Source organism: Pyxicephalus adspersus, chromosome 6 (assembly GCF_032062135.1).
Source record: "Pyxicephalus adspersus chromosome 6, UCB_Pads_2.0, whole genome shotgun sequence".
NCBI lineage: Eukaryota > Metazoa > Chordata > Amphibia > Anura > Pyxicephalidae > Pyxicephalus > Pyxicephalus adspersus.
The window spans coordinates 45,083,738-45,106,985 of record NC_092863.1 but is presented as its reverse complement, the minus strand read 5'-3'; the positions used below and the strand labels follow the sequence as shown (position 1 = coordinate 45,106,985).

General features: G+C 38.6%; 1 protein-coding gene across 1 annotated transcript in view; it reads right to left on the bottom strand.

Annotated features, from left to right (window-relative positions):
* Positions 1-6,187: 6,187 nt before the first annotated feature.
* Positions 6,188-23,248, bottom strand: part of BCR (BCR activator of RhoGEF and GTPase) — a 35,235-nt gene continuing 18,174 nt past the window's right edge. The window contains exons 5-23 of the mRNA XM_072415556.1: positions 22,926-23,033; positions 22,273-22,333; positions 22,046-22,098; positions 21,593-21,733; positions 20,148-20,269; positions 19,884-20,052; positions 18,577-18,696; positions 18,419-18,494; positions 18,206-18,310; positions 17,854-17,928; positions 17,637-17,734; positions 13,931-14,065; positions 13,375-13,434; positions 13,051-13,160; positions 12,795-12,934; positions 12,269-12,403; positions 12,048-12,153; positions 10,019-10,181; positions 6,188-8,129 (exon numbers count right to left, since the gene is read on the bottom strand). Of these exons, the coding sequence (XP_072271657.1) occupies positions 8,040-8,129; positions 10,019-10,181; positions 12,048-12,153; positions 12,269-12,403; positions 12,795-12,934; positions 13,051-13,160; positions 13,375-13,434; positions 13,931-14,065; positions 17,637-17,734; positions 17,854-17,928; positions 18,206-18,310; positions 18,419-18,494; positions 18,577-18,696; positions 19,884-20,052; positions 20,148-20,269; positions 21,593-21,733; positions 22,046-22,098; positions 22,273-22,333; positions 22,926-23,033 (2,067 nt within the window). The 3' untranslated portion in view covers positions 6,188-8,039. The remainder of the gene's footprint in view (positions 8,130-10,018; positions 10,182-12,047; positions 12,154-12,268; positions 12,404-12,794; positions 12,935-13,050; positions 13,161-13,374; positions 13,435-13,930; positions 14,066-17,636; positions 17,735-17,853; positions 17,929-18,205; positions 18,311-18,418; positions 18,495-18,576; positions 18,697-19,883; positions 20,053-20,147; positions 20,270-21,592; positions 21,734-22,045; positions 22,099-22,272; positions 22,334-22,925; positions 23,034-23,248) is intronic.

Here is a 23,248-nt window from a genome sequence, read left to right as displayed (position 1 = left end):
GATGAGCGATGGGAGAATATTGGCCTGCAGTAACAAATATTTATGGTTAGTTTTCCTGAATGAGAGATGCTTTCCTCAAAACCCATCCTTAGAATGATCCCAACATCTATTATTTACCATATTTTGCTAAAAAAAAAAGTCTCTGGTTAGTAATTGAGCCTGAACTGTTATTCAACCAGTAAAAGCTTTGAAGCAAGCCTTTCCTGACCTTTCCACCTATATGAACTGTTAATTAACAATCCCCAAATATATCAACAGTGACATTAAATCACTGAAATAATTTTATGTTTTCTTACCTGTTCGGCCTTCCTCCTGTGATGACATTCGATGGCTGTTGGGCCGTGAACGGCCTCTCCGTGTTGGCATCCAGATGATAAAAGATGCTCTTATGGAGAATTCACCTAAATTTGGAAAAAAAATCTGAAATCTGCAGAAAATCTCAGTAAAAGCGCTTTAGGGATGCTTTCAGAGTCGCCTCTCAATAGCATGTGAGAAAATAAGTGTCAGTTGGTATACACCTGCAGCCCTTAGCCAACTGGCCAATGGCATTGCCCAAGCATTTGGGTGCTTGTCCAATAATATCTAATAGCCTCCTAACATACACAAACACTTAAAATTAAATTTACCTCATTTTTATACAATATTTATATTTGATTTTTTTCAACTCCTACACAATTTGAGTAAATATGTGCAGCGGGTCCCTTTCACAAAGGACCCAGAATCTCAGATATGTATAAAATTTTGAATATGGAGTCCGTTGTTCCTTTTGTTAAGCATTTCACTGTTTATGTAAGTGTGTATGATGTATTGCAGAAAACCCCTTTAATATCCTTATGCACACATATCTTACTCCTGACAAATTATAGGTGATGTTTTTTAATTTCAGCGATTTGAATTTTTATAACTGGAGGTTTGGTACCAAGGTAGGCATGTAATTTTATATAACATGGACCTGTCCAAGCATTGTTCCATATTGGTGTGACATTATTAACCTTCTTGACTGGCTGGTATTCCAGTTATGTCTGAACTTTGACCCACCAATTGAATGTGGGTCTTGACAAACCTTGATGATGACTTGATACCCCTGATAATGTCTTTTGAGATAAAACTTGTTGTAGAAGTTTCCTGACAGCGTGTGATGTTAGCATTTTAATCCTTTGGGAAATCCTGGTTACTGCTCTCAATTAATAGTACGCATGTGTCTTTTATTTGTTACTTTCAATGAATGATTTTACGCTATTTGTGGTTCCATGTACGTTTTTCTATGAGGTATCAACACATTCACTGGAAATGGGAACTAAATATATAACGCAAGGCTTGTCAAGTGGAGTGTGTCCATTATCTGCATGTTATAAAGACCTGGAACTAAACACATAACAGGAGGGTTCATGAAATCAACAATGTCTGTTATCTGCATCCATTGAAGGAACATAAAGGTGCATACACACTTCCAATTTTTATCGTTCAAACCGAATGACGAACGAACGACGATCGATTGGGCAAAAATCGTTCGTAAAAAAAGTAACCAACGACGCCGATGAACGAGGAAAGTCGTTGGAAACGAACGACCGGACCGGCGGATCGGATTGGACGACGGTCGTTGAACATCGTTCGTGTGTACGATCGTTCGTTGATCGTCCATGGTCTGAGCATGCGTAATGAACGAACGTCCGTTCACTTTCCTGTCGTGCACATAGTTCCTCTATCGCTCAAACGATGGTATCTATTGTGTGTACAATATCTACGAACGATCGTGTCGTTATCTCTATGTGCAGGATCGGTGCTATACGATCGTTCGTAGATATCGTGCAGGATCGTTCGTCGTTGGTTTTCCAACGATAATAATTGGAAGTGTGTACGTAGCTTTAGTTAAACAGGAGCTGCAACCTGGAGTGAGAGTGTTCACTTTGTGATCTGGTGTGCAAAGATTCTGGGGTACAAGAGTTATGTTCCTGATTCTTTTCTGAGGGAGTGCAGTTACCATTTGGAATTAAAAGAATATTGGAAATATATAATGTGGAGTATTTATCCCTATTCATTTATATTTATGTGGATTTAATTTATTTTTCTGTTGACTACTATGAGATTATTAGCGCCACTTGATTATTTCTTATCATTTTGGGAATTGTTTACACTCTGAAGTTTGCTGCTTTATTCCTTGTGTGCATTTTACTATTTCTTGTTTTCTATATAACTGGATAATCAGAGATAATAGGATTTGCGCTCTACGGAACCAGTTTTATATTTATAAGGAATGCTCTAGGACAGTGGTCCCCAACCTCTTCGTTTCCATGGACCACAAAAATTTCCGGCTCCTGGCCGTGCATGCGCGGGGAGCCAGGTGTCACTCAAATAGTGAGGTCATTATGACATAACCCTGCCCACTCTCTCATCGCAGGCTCAGATCTGCCATGGGAGAGTGGGCGGGGTTATGTCATATTGGGGGAGGTTTCAGGGACACAGCCCACCCACTTCCCTGAGCCTAGGAATTGTACAGGGGATATGGTCCACAATTTGACTTTCACTGCATGTTGTAAAACGAATGGTTTGGTAATATTGTACTGATTGTGTCTCTGGTCCTGGTATAGTTCTGATTGTGACAATTCAGTACATGTGTCTCTGTTGTGATTTTGCTCATTTGGTTTTGATAGAACTCTCCTTTTGTCAGTCTTTTCCACCTCAGATGCCATCCTTTTCATTAAAGTTGTGATGTAGGAAACATAGTACTGGGACAGCTCTACTAGCCTCCTAGAGTATGGGCTCAATGATAGGTAAAGGTAGAATGAGAGGTTGTCATCTTTACTAGCGCCCACTCTTAAACAGAGCCTCACAGGACAATGTTTTTGTCCATTATACAAGATTTATTAAAAACAGAGACAGTTCTTTCTATCCATATTGTGCTAATAGTGAGTGAGATCAGATCATCCTGGAGCAGCTAATAGGGATGGATAAGGTGCTGCAGAACAGTTATTGTTTTAAAGACAATGTAAACAATGGGACATCCCTTAAATGGTTCTCCGATGTCCTTTAATGTAGTAGTTATTCACTTCCCTTGAGTTCAAAAAACAAAAAAAGCTGGGTAATGGTAAAACTAGAACATTTAACAGGCTTGGGACAATCGTAAATAGGATATGGGGCAACAATCCTGCTGACCTCGCCTCCTAGTCATAAAAGATCCTTCAGAGTCTGCCTTGCCAAAGAAAATCCCACATAATCCCGCAATAATCCCGCAGTGTGCGCCACAACAATATCACACCCTGTTTACTCTGTCCAGAGGTGTCACTTGCAGCAGCAAGGATAACATGGAAATAGCAGCATCTCCTGCTTCCCTTTAGGTGTGCAACCATGTACCTTCTCGGCATACCCAGCATAAACTTTGAGGAAGGAACATAAATAGATTCTGGCTTTTATCTTGCTTTGCCATTAGCTGCTAGGTCTTTAAAGGCTGCTTACAGCAACAGCACACAGCGAATGACTGCTCAATGGCCGCCAGAAGCTTCGTGTAACTTCCAGGGACCGCACTGTAATCCACGGCAACCACAAGGCATCAAAGTGAAAAGTCATGCACAATGCGGTTTAAACTGCTGTCATTTATTCATACCAAGGGTTCCCAACCTACGGTCTACAGGCCACTTCCGGTCTGCAGAGCTGCATAGCCACGGGCCATAATCGGTTCGCGGAGCTGCCAGCCCTCTCCTCATTCTCTCGCTGCTCGTTGACTTGCAGGGGATGGGGGGGCGCACATCTCCTATACATCTCTGTGAGATTGTGTTACTAGGAGAGGGAGCTTCCAGAGGATGCCCAGTGTTAGCTCCCTGACAGAGGGGGTGTACTATAGACCTCAGTAATCAGCTAACAATCAGGGATATATTCACAATAAAGAGGGCATTATCAGGATCCCCAAACTGAGTTTGCATGATGATGACCCCTGGGGGCCACTTCCATTGCAATGAGGATTGGGGTAATGTCAATTCACTCTGTGCTTTGGTGCCCCAAATATATACTTGCTTGCTCACAAACTTTAACGATATGTTCATGTTAGCAGTGAGGTTGCGCTGGGATTACCCCTTCCTCATGTCATAGAACCCTGGCTAGGGGGAGACCCCCAGTACTGCTTACTGCCGCTTGGGGTCAAATCTGCAGACGCTGCAGTGTGATGGACTGAGCAGCTGATGGGGTTCTTGTTACACATAGCTGGCCACTTACATTTTCTGAACCCCTATTTTCTTGAACAGAGGGATGTTGGCAACTGGAAATGTGAGAGCTAGTAGAAAACCCCTTTTGCGCCCCCCCCCCCCCCAATAAAATGTTTTACACATTATTTCATGCTACCCTGTCACACACAGCTATTCCCTTATTCTTTATGAACCCCAATTTCTCTTTAAGTAAAGAGAAAAGTAACTGCAGACACGTGGCTAACTCCCCCTAAATTTCATCACTACGGTACATCACAAAATATACGAAAAACTTTACCTGTCATACCGTGCTACCCTGTCACACATATCTGGCCACTTACCTTCTGTGAACTACAATTTCTCAGGAAAGGGGAGATGTAGGGACCTGAAGATGTAGTAGTACGAACATGTACCCCTTGGCTATCTGTCACATGAGTTACATTTTTCTGGAAGTATCCATTGCAGAGATTTTGGGGTACAAAAAAATTCTAGCAGCCCCCTATACCTGACAGGATGCATTGTATGGTGTAGTTTCTGCTCTTTGGTACATGAATGGTGAGTGGGGAGCAATAAATGACTTCCATTGTTAAAATGAGCATCAAATGGCGAGTGCAGATTTGTCATTTCCTTTATTTGGTGCATGTACGTTATTGTAACTAAAAACATTTCAATATATTTTAATTTAAAACTATTCTAGTTTTAAACATACATCTTTAATGTTTGTTTGCATCGTGGCCTGCGAGTTTTATCCCAATGTCAACCGCAGATCCCAGATGAAAAAACGTTGGGCACCACTATTCTAAACAATCAAGTCAATATTTATTTCCTCTTTCTTTCTATACGTATCCTACAAATGGATTATTTGTCTTTTCATTTTGCAGACCATTTATATGTTCCACATTCTACTATTCTGGGTTGAATGTGTTAATGCATACAAACTTACATTAAGGATACGCACATTTTAAAATAAAATAAAAAAATAAAGACAAATGGGCTTCTCTTTGGCCTGAACAACAATAGTTTTGTCGTTACAAAGCCAACATTTACCAGGCAGTTTCTTTAGGGCCACTTTAGTCTTTTCTCATTTCCAAACTAGGCCACAGGGTCAGGGGTATATTACTGCATCAGTCCTAATTATTGTATCATGGATTTTGTTTCATGTCCCAACTAAGTGATTGCACTTCACTGGGACCAAGTACAGGGAGCAGTAGAAATTTTGTTTTGTTTCAATTTCATCCCTTAGACCACGGGTATAAAACTCTGGCCCAAAACGTCCTTTTTTTTGGCCATTCTGTAATTCAATGTCACTGGTAGTTCTAAGAAAAGATCCAACCAATGACAGGCATAGCAGAGGTCCAGCACTGTAAACGAACATTGCTCACAATAAGTGGATCATCAGTCCAGTGATGAGGCCTGGCATCACATCTGCTTGCCCAACATGCAACAGGAACACGCTAGAGTTAAGTGCTGCAGATGTCATGTATTAAACACCTTGGTGCAGTGACAGACTATGAAGTTGGTGAACACCATCGAGGTAACAGTCTATTTTTCCTGACATTAGACAGTCTACTCAGTTTACTTTCAGTTTTAGCACAGTTAGATTCATTGGGCCTGATTTTTTAAAGCTCTCCAAGACTGGCAAAAATATCATGGGGTAATCCAGCAAATCTGAAATAGATCTGGGATTAAAAACATTTGCCAAATTATGGGAAATGACTTTTTCTGAAATCATTTCCAGGTTTGTTGGATCACCCAGGTTCACCAAAATAGTATATCTTTTCCAGTTTTAAAGAGTTTTAATAAATCAGGTTTAGCAAGTATTTTTATGGCAGCCTCTTCGCACATGATCCTTTGTCAATCTTCCTTTGTGTTAACTACAGAAGAAAGTGTTCCAAACTTTGATACATAGTCAAGGCCGATCGGAAAACAGGGAAATAGATAATCATTGTAACAGCACAATTAAATATGTTTCTCAGCAGCGGACCTTTATTAGGAGACAAGACTAATCACAATTTATTTTCAGATTTCCTTTTATTGAATAGCTTGTGTATAAACAGAGGCTAAAAAAGCTTTTGGATAGTTTAACAAATACAATATAATTCCCTTTTTTAAATATTATTTATCCATTTTAGAAATAAAAAAGGAAAAAAAACAGGTATCTATCTGATGCTCTTTCCTACCACTAAAATAAAGGGGAAATGCAAACACATTTGCCACTGCTAATGGAGCTGAACTAGTTTATTGTGTGTTTGCAGCTACTAGGATCCTCCTGTACAAATACAAGAGACTAGCAAGCACTTCCCTTACAATGTATACAGGACAGAGCACAAAACAGGAAATATTGCTGAATTGATATAAAACTTTTTACTGGGTTGTGACCAGCAATCCACCACTGAAAATCTAAAAGTACCAAACGATTTAACTATCTGAGGCTTTGCACAAATGTAAACTGCTATTCAGTGCAAGTTCCCAAGAAACTGACTATAAGCTGAATATACATTGGAAAATATTTGGTCCAGAATCAACAGTCCTCAAGAACAAGATTTAATTCAGTAGTCACTACAATCTACCAAATCGTGAACAATAATTTTTCTTTATTGGAACATTCAGGTGGATTGTGGCCTCTACAATGTATACACATTGCACATTAAAGCCTCAGATGTGCTCAGCAGCTTCCTACATGTATTAAGCTAAGGGCAGCCTTACGTCATTGCACATCATCCACATGAAATAAATGTCTCACTCTTCACTCCCATCATGTACAGATCATGTCTGACACTGGACCCAGGGAAGTAAAATAGCATGGAGGAATGTTCTCCATAATACCGGCAGTGAAATCCTGTAGTCCAAAGTGTAAAGCACCTGAACACAGAGACCAGCTCCGCTTTCAAAATATGGCATTGTCCAGGACATTACTCCGGCAAATGCTCGTTCATGGCAATAATCATTAGAAAAAGTTGCTTTATGGCTTCAGATCCAAATCTCCTATTGCAGCAGATTGTTGTTGCTGCTATGGCATCCACCAATTGGTTTTACTGTCTTGGCCTATGTCCATTAAACCAATTTTGAAGGGCAAAACAAACTGCTTCTACATAACAAAACCTAAATCTGACATTTTTGGCTATACCTCTCAACACAAAGATCAAATCACTCAGAACACTAAACCACCCGAAAACATGCAGCAAACACCACCGACAATAAGTTTTCTAAAATCTATGACATGTACACCTGAAATAACAGGCACAAAGAAGTCCTAAAAGGAGAATCCCAGCACTAAAACAAGGACTTCAGATAAATCCAGCATTGGGAAGGTTCATTCAGCAGCAGGCCTGGCTTGTTGGCCTTTTCTGACATCTGGTGGCTGAAGTTTATGATACTTAGTTTATTACTACAGAAACAGGATTAGAAATTGCTATTGCATTATATACCTTGTAACACTGTGCAAAGACAAGCTGAAACTCTGCCCTGTAGCAATGTTATAATATCCTATGTTTATGTGACATACAGTCTGTTGATAAAAAGGAAATATAAAACCTACAGTATATTTTGAAGGCAGAGCAATCGGCAGTAACTTAATTTTGGTTCCTGACAAGATACAGACATCTTATACATCGTTTTATGTGTTAAGTGGGAGTGAAAAACCCACAGCTACTCCAAAGTTTTTCTAAAAACGTATATAAATAAATAAATTAAAAAAAAATGCTAAAATTTGCTAGTGCAAACCTTCTATGGATTGCTAAATGCTTTATAGAGGCGAGGAATCCACCTGCCCCCCTCTTATAATAACTCTTGCCCTGCATGGAGTACAGGCTAGCTAAGAGATCTACAGAGGCTTTTTGCCTTCTTTACAACTGTCATAGTACATCACACTTCAGTTGAGAAGAGAATGCTCTGACGTTTGCTGTCTGGTGTTGGAATAGTGTCAAGTTGTAGAAAGTACAGCAGAACCTGCACCTGAAAAAGACAGTTCAAATTGACATTAAGACAATGTTTACACATGACAAAAATAATAAAAAAAAAAAGTTTCTCTTGGCTACATTTTATATATTCCAAGAAAAGCATTGTATACAGAACAAGCAGTATAAAGTGTTTCAGCAGGCAGCATTTGCAGGAGTGTAGAAGGTATGAAAGTGGGTAGCATGTGCAGAAAAGGAGTCCAGAGGATATAGAAGGCAGTATGTTCAGTACAGGAGTACATAGGGTAAGAAAGACAGACATATGTGCAGGAGAAGACGGCAGAAATTATTATGGGATAGAATGTGCAGGAGAGAAATATGAAAAATGTGACAGTGGGCATTATGTACAGGAAAGGCAATTAAACTGTACAAAAGGCAGGTTTGGACAGTGAAGAGCATTAGAGGGGACGTATGTACAAGAAGAGAGCCTGGAAGGTTAAAAATAGAATGTGGAGTTTACAAGAGGAGCAATATGCACAGGAGAGGATTGTGGAGGGGGAAATTGTGGAAATAAAGTAAAAAAAGTGCAGGAGATGACAATGGATTGTAAATGCAGGAGAATGTGAAAATTATGATGGACAGTGTATGCAGGGGAATGTACAATGGATATGAAAATGAGTGGTATTTGCAACAGAGGCACCAGAAGGTTAAATTAGTAGGCTTTATGTGCAGGACAGGATTTTGGAAGGCATCAGAATGGGTGGTATGTGCATGAGTGGAATGTGGAGGGCACAACATCAGTAAGCAGGTGCAGGAAAGAATAATGAAATATATCACAGTGGGTAGTAATTGCAAGCAAGCAGTAGTAGTAGTAGTACATAAGGTACAATGGTAGCTAGTCTGTGCAGGATAGGAGTACAGATGGCATGGCAATAGGATATATGTAAAATAGAAGAGAGCATAGTGTATAATTGAGGCATTGAATGTCAGAGAGGAGTTTAAAAAAGTAAACAGTGTGAAGATGGGATTTGCAAGATATAGAGGGTGAAAGGAATGAAAAGTGTGGGAGGGCATTTTAAAATGGGATACATTTTCATTAAAATGTTTCAGTTTTTGTTACTCCGTGTTCAGGTTCTCTTTGACATGGCATGAGAGGTCTATTAGACCTCTGATGCTTCTTCTGTGTCCATTGCTGAGCATTTACTAGGATACTTTGCACACCGGAGTCCAGCAATGTGCACCAACGTATAAATGCTAATAAGCATTTCTTTATTACCCTCTTAGCGGTAATCCCGAGTGTGACTCGGGTTGGATTTTACCTGCAAACAGCGGTAATCCCAAATCACACTCGGGGTTGCTAAAAACATTAAAAAAAACCACTTACCTTGTTCCATTGGCATCCTGCTGGTCCCAGCAGGTCCTCTTGGACAGGTCTTCTTTCTTCGATCTTCAGCCGGCAAATGCAGAGACGTTCTCCGGGGTTACCCGTTGACGTCGGTGCAGGAAATTCAATTAATTTTGTATTGCATTCAATAAAAACTAGCTGTATTGAGTGCAATACAAAGAAATCTTATAGATCACACATGCTACTGTAGAGTCATATTACAGGTTTCTGGTATTTTTTTTTAACATATTTTTGGGTTTCTTTTATTTTTGTGATTAAATTTATTAAATATTGGACATATTTTGGTGAGGTATGCCTAAGAATTATAAGCATACAATGTAAAATACATTTCCATGCAAACAAATGTGAAGCTTTTTGCGTGAAAATACGGACAGAATTAGTATGCTAGTGGGGTTAATGACTTAGTTATAAATTGCTGGACAAGAACCATAAAAGAAGTCAGGTAAATGCTAGAATTCTATAGCAATGTGTTACATTTTCAGAATGTCATTGTTTATTCTATTAGTATAACATACATAAAAGCACAAAGGGTTATTAAATACCTGTGACATGACTTCCAGACTCCAGCTATCGGCCATGCTGATTGGCTGGGTAGGATTGGTAGGAATCTTGCTGTCTTTCTCAGATGGCCGCAGCAGCGTTGGGCCAAACACAGTAGCCAGGTTATGCAGGGACATCTTATTCTGACTCTCCTTCTCGGCCACCCTGAATAAAATTGCATATTTTAGAACAATTTGTGTTCACTTTTTTTTATCCTTTGTAATAATTGACACTAATTTCCCACAGTCACTTCCTGTCAATATAATTTCAGGATAGTGATGGTCACATGATGTTTCTTTGAATGAGTTTCCTGATAAAAGTGGAACAAGCTTATATAATGGATCCTGAAACCACCACTTCTCACAAAGGCTTTTAATGAAAACTACAAGGCGACAGTACTGACCCAACTGGAAGACAGGGACAAAGTATAGTCACCTCCAAACAGGAAGTGCCTGAACAAGAACCTAATGGCGAAATGTACAAGTATTAATTCAAAAAAAGCTCAGTCTTAGTATATGCAGCTGGAGAGCAGAAATTAAAGTAAAACCATTGCTTAAATCTTTTGAAGCAGAATCTAGTAGTTGTTTGTCCCTTCGTGAAGATGCTGTACATACACTGAATTTTCTTGCCAATCAAGATTCTGCCTGTGCCCAAAATTGTCCTGTTTTTCTAAAGCCATCTAATCAGTAATAGACTGGATATCTCACTAGGCCTCATCTGTAAAATGATTCTATGGAAAGTTTCTTGGAGAGTCTCTCCTCCCCCTGCAAATCCAATCAGAAAAATTAAAAAGTAAACATGACTGGTAATCCCGAGTGTGGCTCAGGGTAAAAAAAAAACATGATGAAAGCAGTAACCCCGAGCCACACTCAGGGTAGCTAAAAACATTAAAAAAAAAAATAAACACCTGGTCCCATCGGCGTCTGACGTCCAGCCTGTCGGATCCCATCCTCGGGCCGCGTCCTCTTCTTCTGATCTTCCGCCGGCGAGTGCACTGACGTTCCCCAGGAGTTCCCGATGACGTCGGTGAATGCGGGAGGTGTGGCGGGAAATTCAAATTATTTTGTATTGGATTCAATACAAAATAACTGTATTGAATCCAATACAAAGTAATATATATAATTATATTACATATGCTACTGTACAGTTATTTTAAAGGTTTCAGTATTTTATGCAGCCTAGTTTAACAGATTTTTGTGTTTTTTTTTATTTAAAGTTTATTAATAAATTTATTAAATATTGGACATATTTTTTCTGTTTTTTCCTGTCCTAGTAATCCCTACTCATTTTTGATACATTCCCATTGATTTATTGAGTTAGTTCACAGATAGAAAAAAAAAAAAAAAACGTGATGGAAGTTTTAACTCTTGCTAGTTCTAGAACAAAAAAAATGTTTTCTTGAGTAGTAAATTCCAAAACAAAAATGCAATATGCAGCTTGAAAGGCCTTAAATGAGCTGGTTGTATTAATGTACATTTTCAGTAGTATGCTTCTTGTCCTAGGGTGACAATGTTTACTATACTGTATATAAGGAAGACCAGAATTTTCACTCTAAGACAGAAAGTATATCAATGACAATGAGATGACCTGTAATAAAAAACTGCTGAGAAAACGCTGCAGAGCCCATTGAAAGTTATAGGTTTGCTGGATTTCCGAATTTCTGGCAGAATCATCTGGTATTTTTTAAACCTGTTGAACAGGTATACCAAAATGCTTCCAATAGTAAGTTTAACAGGTAAAGGTCCAGTTTTGACATTTTCATACCCTTTAAGTGTTGTATGCCATAATGAAAACTATTATTACATTTTTCAGTGCTGTGGGTCATGAAGCTTACCACTATTAAACTCCATGTTTATTACAATAATGTTGCAGCAGGTGGAAGTGCTCCACCATGGCCCACAAACGATATAAGTTTAGAGACTCATTCTCACTACTTGTTCCTACATCTTCCATTTGTGACTTTACCCCAATCCCTGTAAATTTACTGCAGCTGGCCTTATGCTAGAGCTACATACTTTACTTCCATATTACCTTTTTAAGTGGTCCAGTAGATATAGGAAAGTGAGTAGGCTTGGCTCTGGCAGAGACAATAATAAGTTCAACATACAACTCTCTTTGGCCACAGGATCAGATAATGCTAAAGAAAACAAATAAAACTAATCAATGAGACAGGATAAAGCAGGCATTTTATAATTTAAGCTAAATAAAAACACTCATGAGACACTATTACATGGTAAACTACCAAGCCTTACCAATTCCTTCAACAAAGTTGGGATACAGTTCATCTGTAAAGAGTGGTGCTGGGAGTTCCCGGAAGTACAACTTGAGGGTTCCAGCAATGGCATTAACATCCATGTCACTCATCATAACAGACACGTCCTTATTATCTAAAGATTCAAAGATAAATTACCAGTCAAACTCCATACAACCATTATGTTAAGAATCAATAGAGATTACAATGTATGCCTTTTCTCCTTTCCTGAAATTGCTGCCTTCTGCCCTCTCACTACAGTGCTCTTTGCTAGCATAGCTGAGTAAAAGACATATCCTATGTGCTCACATAGATTTAAATTTCAGAAGAACACAAGATTGTGCTAGACCACTTCTGAGGATCTAAATCTAATGACTATGAACTGCACAGTTAAATTTAAACACAGTGGAAGTAAGGCTTTAAAAAAAAAAAGAGATTATCACTGTAATGTCAGTATGTTTAATTCTTTGGCTTCATGTCATATATTTATCTGCTCTAAGCCTCACTACACTTATATCTACACTTACTTGAATCAAATGCATTTTTCAGGCCTTGAATGTCAGTGGCTACCCCCGATACCCGATAGATTCCAACTTCTTCCATACCGCGCCTTTCAATTTCCTCCACACACTGCCGTACTATATATGGGACCTTTGAACGTTCCCTCCTGTGAAAAAACAAGGTTTATGTAAATGTGAGCAGCACACATAGATGATTACTTTACTATGGTTAACAAAAAAAGAAGATAAAAATGTCAAATTCAACATGGAAGGATTAACGTACTTGGTTACAACACCAATTTTCACTCCAAACACCCCAGTCTGTTTTCGGGAAGGAAGGCGCTTCAGGCTAAACTCTCGGCTAGTGAACTTCAGTGACAGCTTGACCTCTATCTATAAAGAAAATGATCAGGATTCAAAGGTGCTCCAGATATCTGCACTAGGTGTAAGATGTAATTGAGAAAGGGCTACACAGGTGTGTAAAAAAACAGGTGGGAGCACATGAGAAGCAAAGAACAGCCAATAAAAATGTAGCTAGTATAAATGCAATAAAATCCAACTTTGTAGGAAACACATTTTTATGTCTGAACTGATATCTGCTACTTACCCCATTCATTGAAACAACTGAGCGTTGCCAATCCTTCCCCATCACCATGTGAGGATCCAGCTAGGAAGAAATCCAGAACACAAGGGTGGTTAGGACAGGGTAGGGTAAATTCTATGGAATTCAAGGACCAGCTTGCCCAAAACAAAAGGTGCCACATCAAAGATGATGTTGACACCAAATGTTTTTAAAAGTTGGGCGAAAATTTTGTAGCTTGGCTCCAGCTTAGAATATTCTATACAGATACAGAAGCAGATTTGCCAAGCAAGAAATCCATGGCATTACAAACACTTCAAGTACAAATCCAGCTCCCTTTTAAATGGAGGATGGAGCAATACAGTCTTAGAAAACAATCAGTAAATGGTAAACTAGGATTTGGTTTATACCTTTGCAGCAGAGGAAGGGATTCATAAATTGCTAAAATCTCATCAGCAAGTTTAATACATTTTCCACACAATATATAGTATGTTAGAATGTTATCTGTTTTACTGACCCATTTTCCAAAGCATGACTATTTTTTTTTTTACAAAATCTGCAGGTAATGTGGCACCAGTCTTACCTGCACTTGACCTTTGGCAACCATGCGTTCACTACATTCCCCTCCATCTTCCCTTATAGGCCGGTTTTTATTGTAGAATTTTTCATAGCACAATATGCGCAGAGTCTGAGACCCCTCAAGTTCAATTTCAAATTCCTGTGTTTAACCAAAGCAATATCACACATCACACATTTTTATTTATTACATGTTAACATGTGTTGAAAAAAGATGGAGGCTACCATTGCACACTCTTTGTGAAAAAAAATGTAATTTGCCTCATTGATATACTAATAACAAATCTGGGTTTCCTGAGATACTGGCTTGTTCTAGGACTGTGATTCTGAAGTTATTAACATGGACCTTGGGTATAAAAGGTGTGCAAAAATACAGTAAAAAAATACAGGACAGTAAATCTTCTCTCCACACTGACTTACTATGCCGTGTTTTACACTAGGTCTCTAAAAAGAGGTGGCTATCCTGGTACAAGTGGGGTTTGCTTCCTCATGTCAGAGATGCTTCCCTAATGACAGGTAATCTTCTTATTGGAGGATTAAACAACAAAAAGCAGGAGAGGTGCAGAAGTTTTTACTGCTGGTAGTTGATTTTCTTTAGGTCTTGGGGCTGTATGCTCAGTAGTGTCTAGACATATAAAGTGCTCTATTTTTTTTTCAGGAATTTTAAATTGACCTGAAACTGCTACATAAAGCTTCTGTGATATTTTAATTATAGATTTTTTTTTTTAATGTTAAGGTTGTTATCTAGTACAGCGGTCACCAACTGGTGGTGCACAAGAAAATTTTGGTGGTCTGCCGCTCTGGCCCGTGGCCCCCCCGAGCAGGGTCAGGAGAGGGACCCTTGCTGGGGGCACGTACCAGCCAGAGCCGCAGACCATGTCCCCTGTGCAAATCCTGGGCTCAGGGACGTGATTGGGCGCTGTCCCACCGGCTCAGATCTGCAATGGGAGAGTGGCCAGGGTTATGTCATTAGGACGTCATTACGGGGGAGGTTTCTCTCCTTTGATTGACGCTCGGCTCCCCGTGCATGCCCAGTCAGGAGCGGGTAATTTTAGTGGTCTGCGAACTGAAAAGGTTGGCGACAACTGGTCTAGTATTAGCTGCTAAAAACACTACCACAATTCATACCTGGATAAATCAAAGAGTGTTTCGGGTGGTACAAATCTCCATTTTAAACTCCTCCATTCCCATTCTTATACAATGGTTTGCCAGAGTAAATGACATCAGAAATGTGGGAGGAGGGATTTGCCTCTAGAGATCATTAGCTAGATACCTTTTGTCATATTAATTTGTACTAGAATTTGTTCTGCTCTTCTAGACACTAGTGTTGATGTTCGAATTCGGGTTGTCCCTATATTCGACCCGAAAATATGGCTGTTCGAATTCGGATAGACCCGACCCAAAAAACACAGCAAAAATTCGGGATTCGACAGCAAAAATTTGGTAAAAAAAAAAATAAAAAGTTTTAAAAAAAATAAAAAGCTTTCTTAAATTAATTTATTTGTATGTGTTTTTATTTTAACTTGTTCTTTTTTTATTTTTTACAGGTTATTCGACAATGACATTAGGAATCATAATGTCATTGTGGGATTCCTGGACCGTGGGAGCTTTGCGGTCACAGCTAATTGAAAGCAGGTGCCTTCATTTAGTTGTAACCGCAGGCAATACGAGGGCAATAGATTAGATTAATAGATTAATTAATAGATTAATAGAGGGCAATAGATTACCTCTACTGCTCTGTGATTGGCTGAGAAATAGAAAACCCTGATGACAGCTCAAGCATCATCAGGGTTTCCCTTTCCTCAGCCAATCAGGGAGCAGAGCAATCAGCGGAGCTTTACTATGCTGACAGCTCTGCTCCCCTGATCACTCCCACAGCCCTAGAGGAGCTGTGACATGTATTCTGTATGTGTATTTTTTACTTATATTTTAACCCTTTCAGGGAATGAGTAAGGGGATTTATGTACCCCTGTACTCATTCCCCAGGGTGGGGCGGTGGAGATCTGGGAGTCTCCTTATTAAAGAGGGCTTCCGGATTCCAAAGTCCTGCTAAAAATGTTTTTAAAAGCCCCCATTGTTTTCAGTGGAAGCTTTCATAAAAGCTTAAAAATGCTTGAAAAAGCCTCCATTTAGTTCAATGGAAGCGTTTTCCCGCAATTATCCAGCGTTTTAATTTTTTAAATGTTGCAAGCAACGTTTAAGATAACGCTCAAAAACGTGCCTGAAGGAAACGTCCTGGTGTAGATTAGCCAATGGGAATGCATGGGGACTTCAAACATGGGCTTTAAAAGGCCTCAGGTTAAAGGCTGGGGAAACAGTCTGTGTAGACTAAAGCTGCATAAACACGTCCAATAATTATCGTTAGAAACGACCGATGAACAACCGATTGGCCAAAAAAAGTGACCAAGGGCACCGACGAACGAGGATTGTCGTTGGAAATGAAAGACCGCCACGGTGGATCTGATTGGCCGACGATCTTTCACTATCTATGGTGTGTACAGTATCGTGTTGTTCAGTTATTGTGCATGTTTCTGCGGTACACTTTCTCCTTTACATGTCCCTCCCTGCATCGTTCAAACGATTGTATCTAGTGTGTGGACACTGTTAGTGGATTATATATGAACGATCATATTGTTACAGCATGTACAGAATTGTGCACAATATGATTATACTTGAACAATCGTGCATAATCATTGATCGGTCGTAATCGTTCATTTTCTAACAAAAATTATTGGAAGTGTGTACCTAGCTTTAGCCTAAAATTGATTTGACAGGTGCTCTTTAATCTTCATGTGAAGTACAGAGGTATGTAATAGTGCTATGTATCTTTTATAATGTATCTTTTTATGTATCCTTTTACAATGTATCTTTTTACAGTGTATCTTTTCATGTATCCTTTTATAATGTATCTTTTTACATCTGTTTGGAGGCTGTAGAAGCTCTACACAGTGCTGAAAAAAACCCGAATTTTTCCTCCCATTGACTTTATTGGTGTTCGACTTTGACACTCGACCACCCGAATTTTTTTGCTATATTCGAGCAAATAGCTGCCAAATTGAATAGTGAGCTATTTGACCAACACTACTAGACACTATCTGACATTGTTACATTCTGATAATGCCTTTTCCGCAGATTTATGTTCTTCCACTGAGACAATCAGTCCTATTTCTTTAACCGTCTCTCCTAACCCCCTATTACCAAAAAAAAAAGGAATAGGGGTACAGACTGCTCGCACTTATCCTTCATTATTGTTTTGACACACCCTACTCACACAAAAGTAAGTTATAATATGATACATATACAATGAAAATTACATTTTAGAATATCTTGTTTTTACAGAAATGTTCTTCTAAATTTGCGGAGAAAATAGATATATATGTACCTTCACCCAAAATTTAGAAGAAAGAAACCCCATTCTGTACAAACAAGATATTCTGAAATGTCATTTTCATTGTTTTAAATTGAACAGCTAATTTAAACTAATAATTACTGTACATCATTCCTTCTTAGTAGAACCAAGGAATATTCACTAAGACTTGGTAACACCAGCAGATTTTTTTTGTGTTTAATCTGTTTGTGATTCTTTTGCAATGTTCAATGAAACGGTATAATGTACAAATGCATTTGTATAATAAAAGAATATGATAACCCCCCCCCATTATCTAATTGTAAAGAAATAAAACATTTGTAAAATATAGTGCAATTGTCCCAACCTCATTCCAGCTCGGCTCAGTTGTGTTGCGATAGACTCGCGTTTTTGCCTTGTTAACAAAATATCCAAATGAATCCACTTCTAGAGTACAGAACAAATCTGGTGGAGCAAAAAAAAAAAAAAAAAACACAATATTGAAAACAGGGAAGCCTCATCTTTAAGAATCTGCTGTACTTTTTGTACAAGGGACTGTAAGAGAAACCATATGGACTGCTTACTTGAGCTTTGCTGGAATCCAGTGGCAGAGTGGACAATCACATTTAAGAAACCATACAGGCCAGAAGACTCATCATCTAGAGAACATACAATACAAAATGTAAACATTGACATAACAAAAAAAAATCATATATATTAGGTACTTTCCATCAGTAAGATGATGGCTAAGTGTCTATATGTTATTTTAGACCCGTCAACAGCCTTTAATCTTCAAACGGCTAAAACTCCATCACCTAAGGTCATTGGCACTAATATAATGAAAAAAGACAGAGAAAAGCACCAGAAACATATAGAAAAGATATACTGGCAGTGCAGAAATAAGTGAAGCATAGAAATAGAAAATATCATTCTTACCTTCCTTACTCAAGGTCAGAGGAACTCTATGGACTGTCTGTAGCTTCACACAGGAGTTTGTTAGCATTTGTATTTCGAGTGAGGAAAGAGAGAAACTTTTCATGCCTAGAAAATAATGGTCTAGTCATTGGTGATGCAAAACTATGTATATAAAATAAATTCAAACTATTTTAATGGGTCATCTAAGACATATTCTTTGTTGTACAAACTCACATTTCTTCTGCTGCTCTCGAATGTGTTCTCCCCATTCAGCCCGCTCATAGTCCGACCATGTTAGGAATGTGTATCCCTAAGAGAAAGCCAGGTACAAACAATATTTGGAGAAGAGGAGAAAACAACAAGCTAGACAAAAACAAGATACATATAACTACCTTTCCATTGCGATTGTGGACCCGGAATGCCATGCTTGGTGAAAGTAAAAGTAACATTGATTCTTGCTCAGAAAGCTTCTTGCGGAGACGATCCAGACCTTTTCCTCCTTTGTTAGCTTTCTAGAAGAAGAATAATCTATTTAAAATGGTTATTAATGCAATACTGGGCTGGAAAAAAGGACAGTTGCCAGATCTCCCTGATGATTAGACCAGCTAGGTATGTTCCAATCATCGACTACTCTTTTAGAAAAAGAATACCTCATGGTTCTAATTCTCTCCTGGTAATTTGAGGGTATGTTCCTGTTGTCAGTACTTACACCCCATATGATATTGCAGCTGTATCCAGCAAAAAACATAGCGGTTACAGTTTGTGTTCAGCAGCCAGCCAGCCTTCTGGTACCTCCCCTCACTGTCTGCATGCACATACTTTCTATAGCTTTTATTGGCACTATGTCACCCACCAATCTTGGTGGGGCAGGTGCCAGCTAAGGAGGTCTGCCCTCCCCTGACTTTTGCAGCCCTGTTGGCTGTAGTCTTGTAGTTCTCGGAGAAGTAGCCATCTCTAACTTTCTGCTACCTGCTATATTTTATCACTGGGATATATAGGTATCAGCGGACCTCACCAGGTGACTGATATAGCACTCACACTATCACTACTCATCCATGCAGTTCGACAGTATTTAGTCAGCATCAGACTAAATGCTTACCGCCCATGATTCCTGTCCTGCTGTGAGTGTTACCTTTTCCTGATCCTCCATTTGTTTGTGCCTGGACTAACTCTTCCTTGTTCTCTGTGCTTGTTTTTCCCCTTTGGATACTTCACCTGGTGTAATGCTTTACTGTTTTTGCCTTGGGTCTTCAATCTGACCTGGTCTAGTCATACAATTTGGACTGATGTTATAGCTATGATTTTCATGGAGGACCTGTCTGCCTAATGAGCTAATCTGCCATTCCTTGTTCCCCAGATGCAAGTCCTAGCATACTTAAGTCCAGTGGGCAACCAAGTGCTGGGATGGCGCAAAGAGCCTGCCGAGGCTGAGTGGTGGTGGCATGTCTATAGGAGAAGACTATGGAAATAGAATGGAGAATTGTGTCTAGCTATGCACTGACATTTGACCTTACACCTGTGTTTTTGATCTTAGGTTTATATTGCAGATACTGCTATATTAAAATAGTTTCACATCCCAATGTGTAAATGCAATCTTTATAATGTTTCCATCATGTATTTCCAATATTCTGTTTTTTAATGCATCCTGACGGCACACATAATGAAGTAAATTTCTCTGTACACAGCACAAACAGCTCACCCTTTCCCTTTGAATATCATTTTTTAGTTGGGATATTTTCACTTTCATGGCTTCTAGCTCATCATCCTGTATCAGAGGAATGCTGGTAGCAGCTTCGGACTCATCCACAGGCTGGAAGGTCAGGTCCGCTAATGGTATGTACCACTTACAGTCATACTGCTGGCTTTTCCTAAAGCATAAAAAAAGAATCTAACATTAGCCCAATGATGCAGAAAGAACAACTATATAAAGGAAAACCTAAAATACTGAAGGGGGGCTTCTTACCCTCCAATTTGTTTTTTCAATTTAGCGCAAAGGAGAAGGTCAGTAAAAAGGAAGACATGACGCAGCTTTCGGGCACCTTCAACTAGTTCAACCATGAAACTATCTTTCAAGAGCTGTCGATGCTACAAAAAATAAATAAATACATTAAAATAAAAATAGATATTGGAGCAGGATCATACAAGGTATCATACAAAGTATTAGAACACAGAGTTTAAATGCCTATGTTCGAAATTTTTATTCATTCCAATATGCCAGCAGCACCAGAATGTGTTTGCGCATCACTTTTTGCACTGTAAAGTAAACACACTGCAGAATTTTACATTTTTGAAATGCTTATAAGCACTTACAGTGAAACAAACACACAGTATACAGGGTAAATTTGTATATTTAGGTTTTTTAATTGCCTGATTCAAAACACCCAAAATGCGTAATTTTAGCTGGTATGAAGGCCAAAACAAAGCATATTTAACCTTCTTTTAAATGTTGGCTTTAAAACACTTTAAGAAGCCTAAATAAACCTTGGGGTATTGGCCTTTTACCAGACTTCCTTGGCTTTTCATGCATTAATATTTTTTTGACAACTATGCATGTTTACCAGTAAGTCTGTTATTAGTATTGTTTTGGTATGACTATGTTGGATTTTGTTTCTATCCATTTTACTAAAACTACTAATAAACATTATTGAATTAAAAATATATAAATATATATTCAGAATGGTTTATGGTTTAATTAATACGGTCTTTAGGTATGTGATCTGACATATAGGTTACCATGTACATTTCAAAAGACATATTCAAATACTATATTAGATATATTCGATTTATTTTAAAATGGTGGTTGTGAAAAACAACATTTCATATATGATGTATCCTAGTGATAACTCAGTTGTATGTGATTATATTCTCTAACCCAGGGGGTGTCAAACTCTGGCCCGTGGGCCAAATCTGTTCAAGGGCCTTTTTTTTGGCCCCCCCAAAGAATTCCCAAAATGAACTAGATCTGGCCCACCCGCCCGCGTTACCACCTCACATCATCATTTTCAATACATAGACATTTTTCCTGTACACCCATCATGTGACACAAAGCCTAGGCAATGATCACATGGTGCCTGACTACCAGGGCCATTGTGTTTGTTTCAATCCATTAGAGACTGCATAGTGTAACATTTAGTGTCAGACAAACTTGTGATGTGAGAGAATGAACAACACACAGCCTGCATAGATAGATAGAAATGAGTCTTTTCAACTCTAAAGTGTGTGTAGAGGGGTTTGTTTTTGTTAGTTATAGATGAAGTAGGTAAACTTCCTCATTATTTTCAATAAATTTCAAGTTTGACCCCGACTTGGTCTAAGGTTTTAATTTCGGCTCTCTGTGTATTTTAGTTTGACAACCCCTGCTCTAACCTATACCAGATGCCCTGTTCCCACCAAAGGTATGTCTCTTACCTCTCCTTTTCGCACAGTCATTGACTGGCGTCTAGGAGTGATTTCTTCATTGATGCTGGAGAGGAAGTTCTGGGAAATGCGAAGTGCATCTTGGAGCAGTGGATAGTCCGGATGGCTGGTGGGTGTATGCTTTAGTAGATCCTTGAAATATAAGTATATAGTGTTAGGCCACTCTAAAACATTTTAACCAACTAAAACAGTATCGCTAAATATGCAAATTGCTCTAGCCAATACGCAATAAGGAGCTTGCAACAAGGTCAATAGGTAACAGGGGTAGTCAGTTAATGATTTGCTAATGAGTGATTGCACTATATGTAACTTTGATTATGCCCACTATGTTTATGTTCCACTAAACATATGAAATGCCATAGCTGAATGAAAATATCAAAGCACTTTAAGATCATACAAGGACACAAAAATAAGACTTCCTAATGATACAAATATGTAACTTACATGCAAAACGAGAGTACTTCGTGTAACACGATCCACTGGCTTATAGAGTAGAGCTAGAGACAAAGGGCAGACAGAGTAACACATTTTACTATTAAAGTACAAACAGGATGTCACACCCAACATCATTTAATAGCTTTGCCAAAATATTTGCAATCTAGCATTAAAAATAAGTTTGAGCCCCACCAATGCCATCCCTTCCCTCTGATTTACTGAAGTGTTCAACTCACTTTCTAAGGAGGTTTTAGCTGCATGGTCCTTGGACTCTCGTGTGCTTCTTGCCCTCAAATTCTGAAAATAACAAACTATGTTTTAAACAGCCTTAATAATCAGCTTTTAATTTTACTAAGCAAAGTTTTATTTAAAATGTAATGCTAGCAATAATTTGTTCCGCTCTGACCCTTTGTTTATTGTAATGTTCTTTAGTTGTAAAACATTTTTTAAAAGGTAGAACAGCTACCCACTCGATCCAGGGTATACCCTACCCAGAAGTTCTATTTTAGGATCTGGGTCACCTTCAGTTAAAAAAAAGTCTGGAAAGAAAGAAACAGGCTCTCTCCATTGCACAAGCATTATAACAGCAGCTAAGGGATTCCCCCTGCTGGATAATTCTGTGCATTAGAATCAGGTTTTCACATCTAAAAGAGGTGCATTTGAATTCAAATATGTAGACTTATTCACCAGAAAAACATATAATATAAGACATATTTTGTTTATAAATCATTGATCTCACAAAAAGCACATGCACTGTTACACAAATGTACCGCAATAATTATAAGGGTCCTAACACATTTACAAAATACACATTGGTATTAGGATGTGCCTTGTACTATTTTTTACATGTGAAATGTATGTGTAACAAAATTAAAAATTAGGTTCGCACCTCTGAAATTTCAGCAAACTGAGAATTGGCCTGACAGCATTTCTCCGCTGTCTCCATAGCAACCTCATAGTTGTCAACAAAGGCGCGATACACACCCAGCTGACTGGCCTAAAAGGCAGAAGGAAAGAATAAATTAAAAATGCAGAGTGAAACGTTTAAAAAAAGTCACATAGGAATTACAAATGAAGACAGAGAAGCATTAATAAATAAATAAATAAAAAACAAGCTGCAGAAGAGCGTTTATGTGAATGCAGTAATCAGCCAAAGTTGTTCAAAGCTGTCCATCAGTAAAAAGATCCTTCAACTCATGAAGGTATAAAATG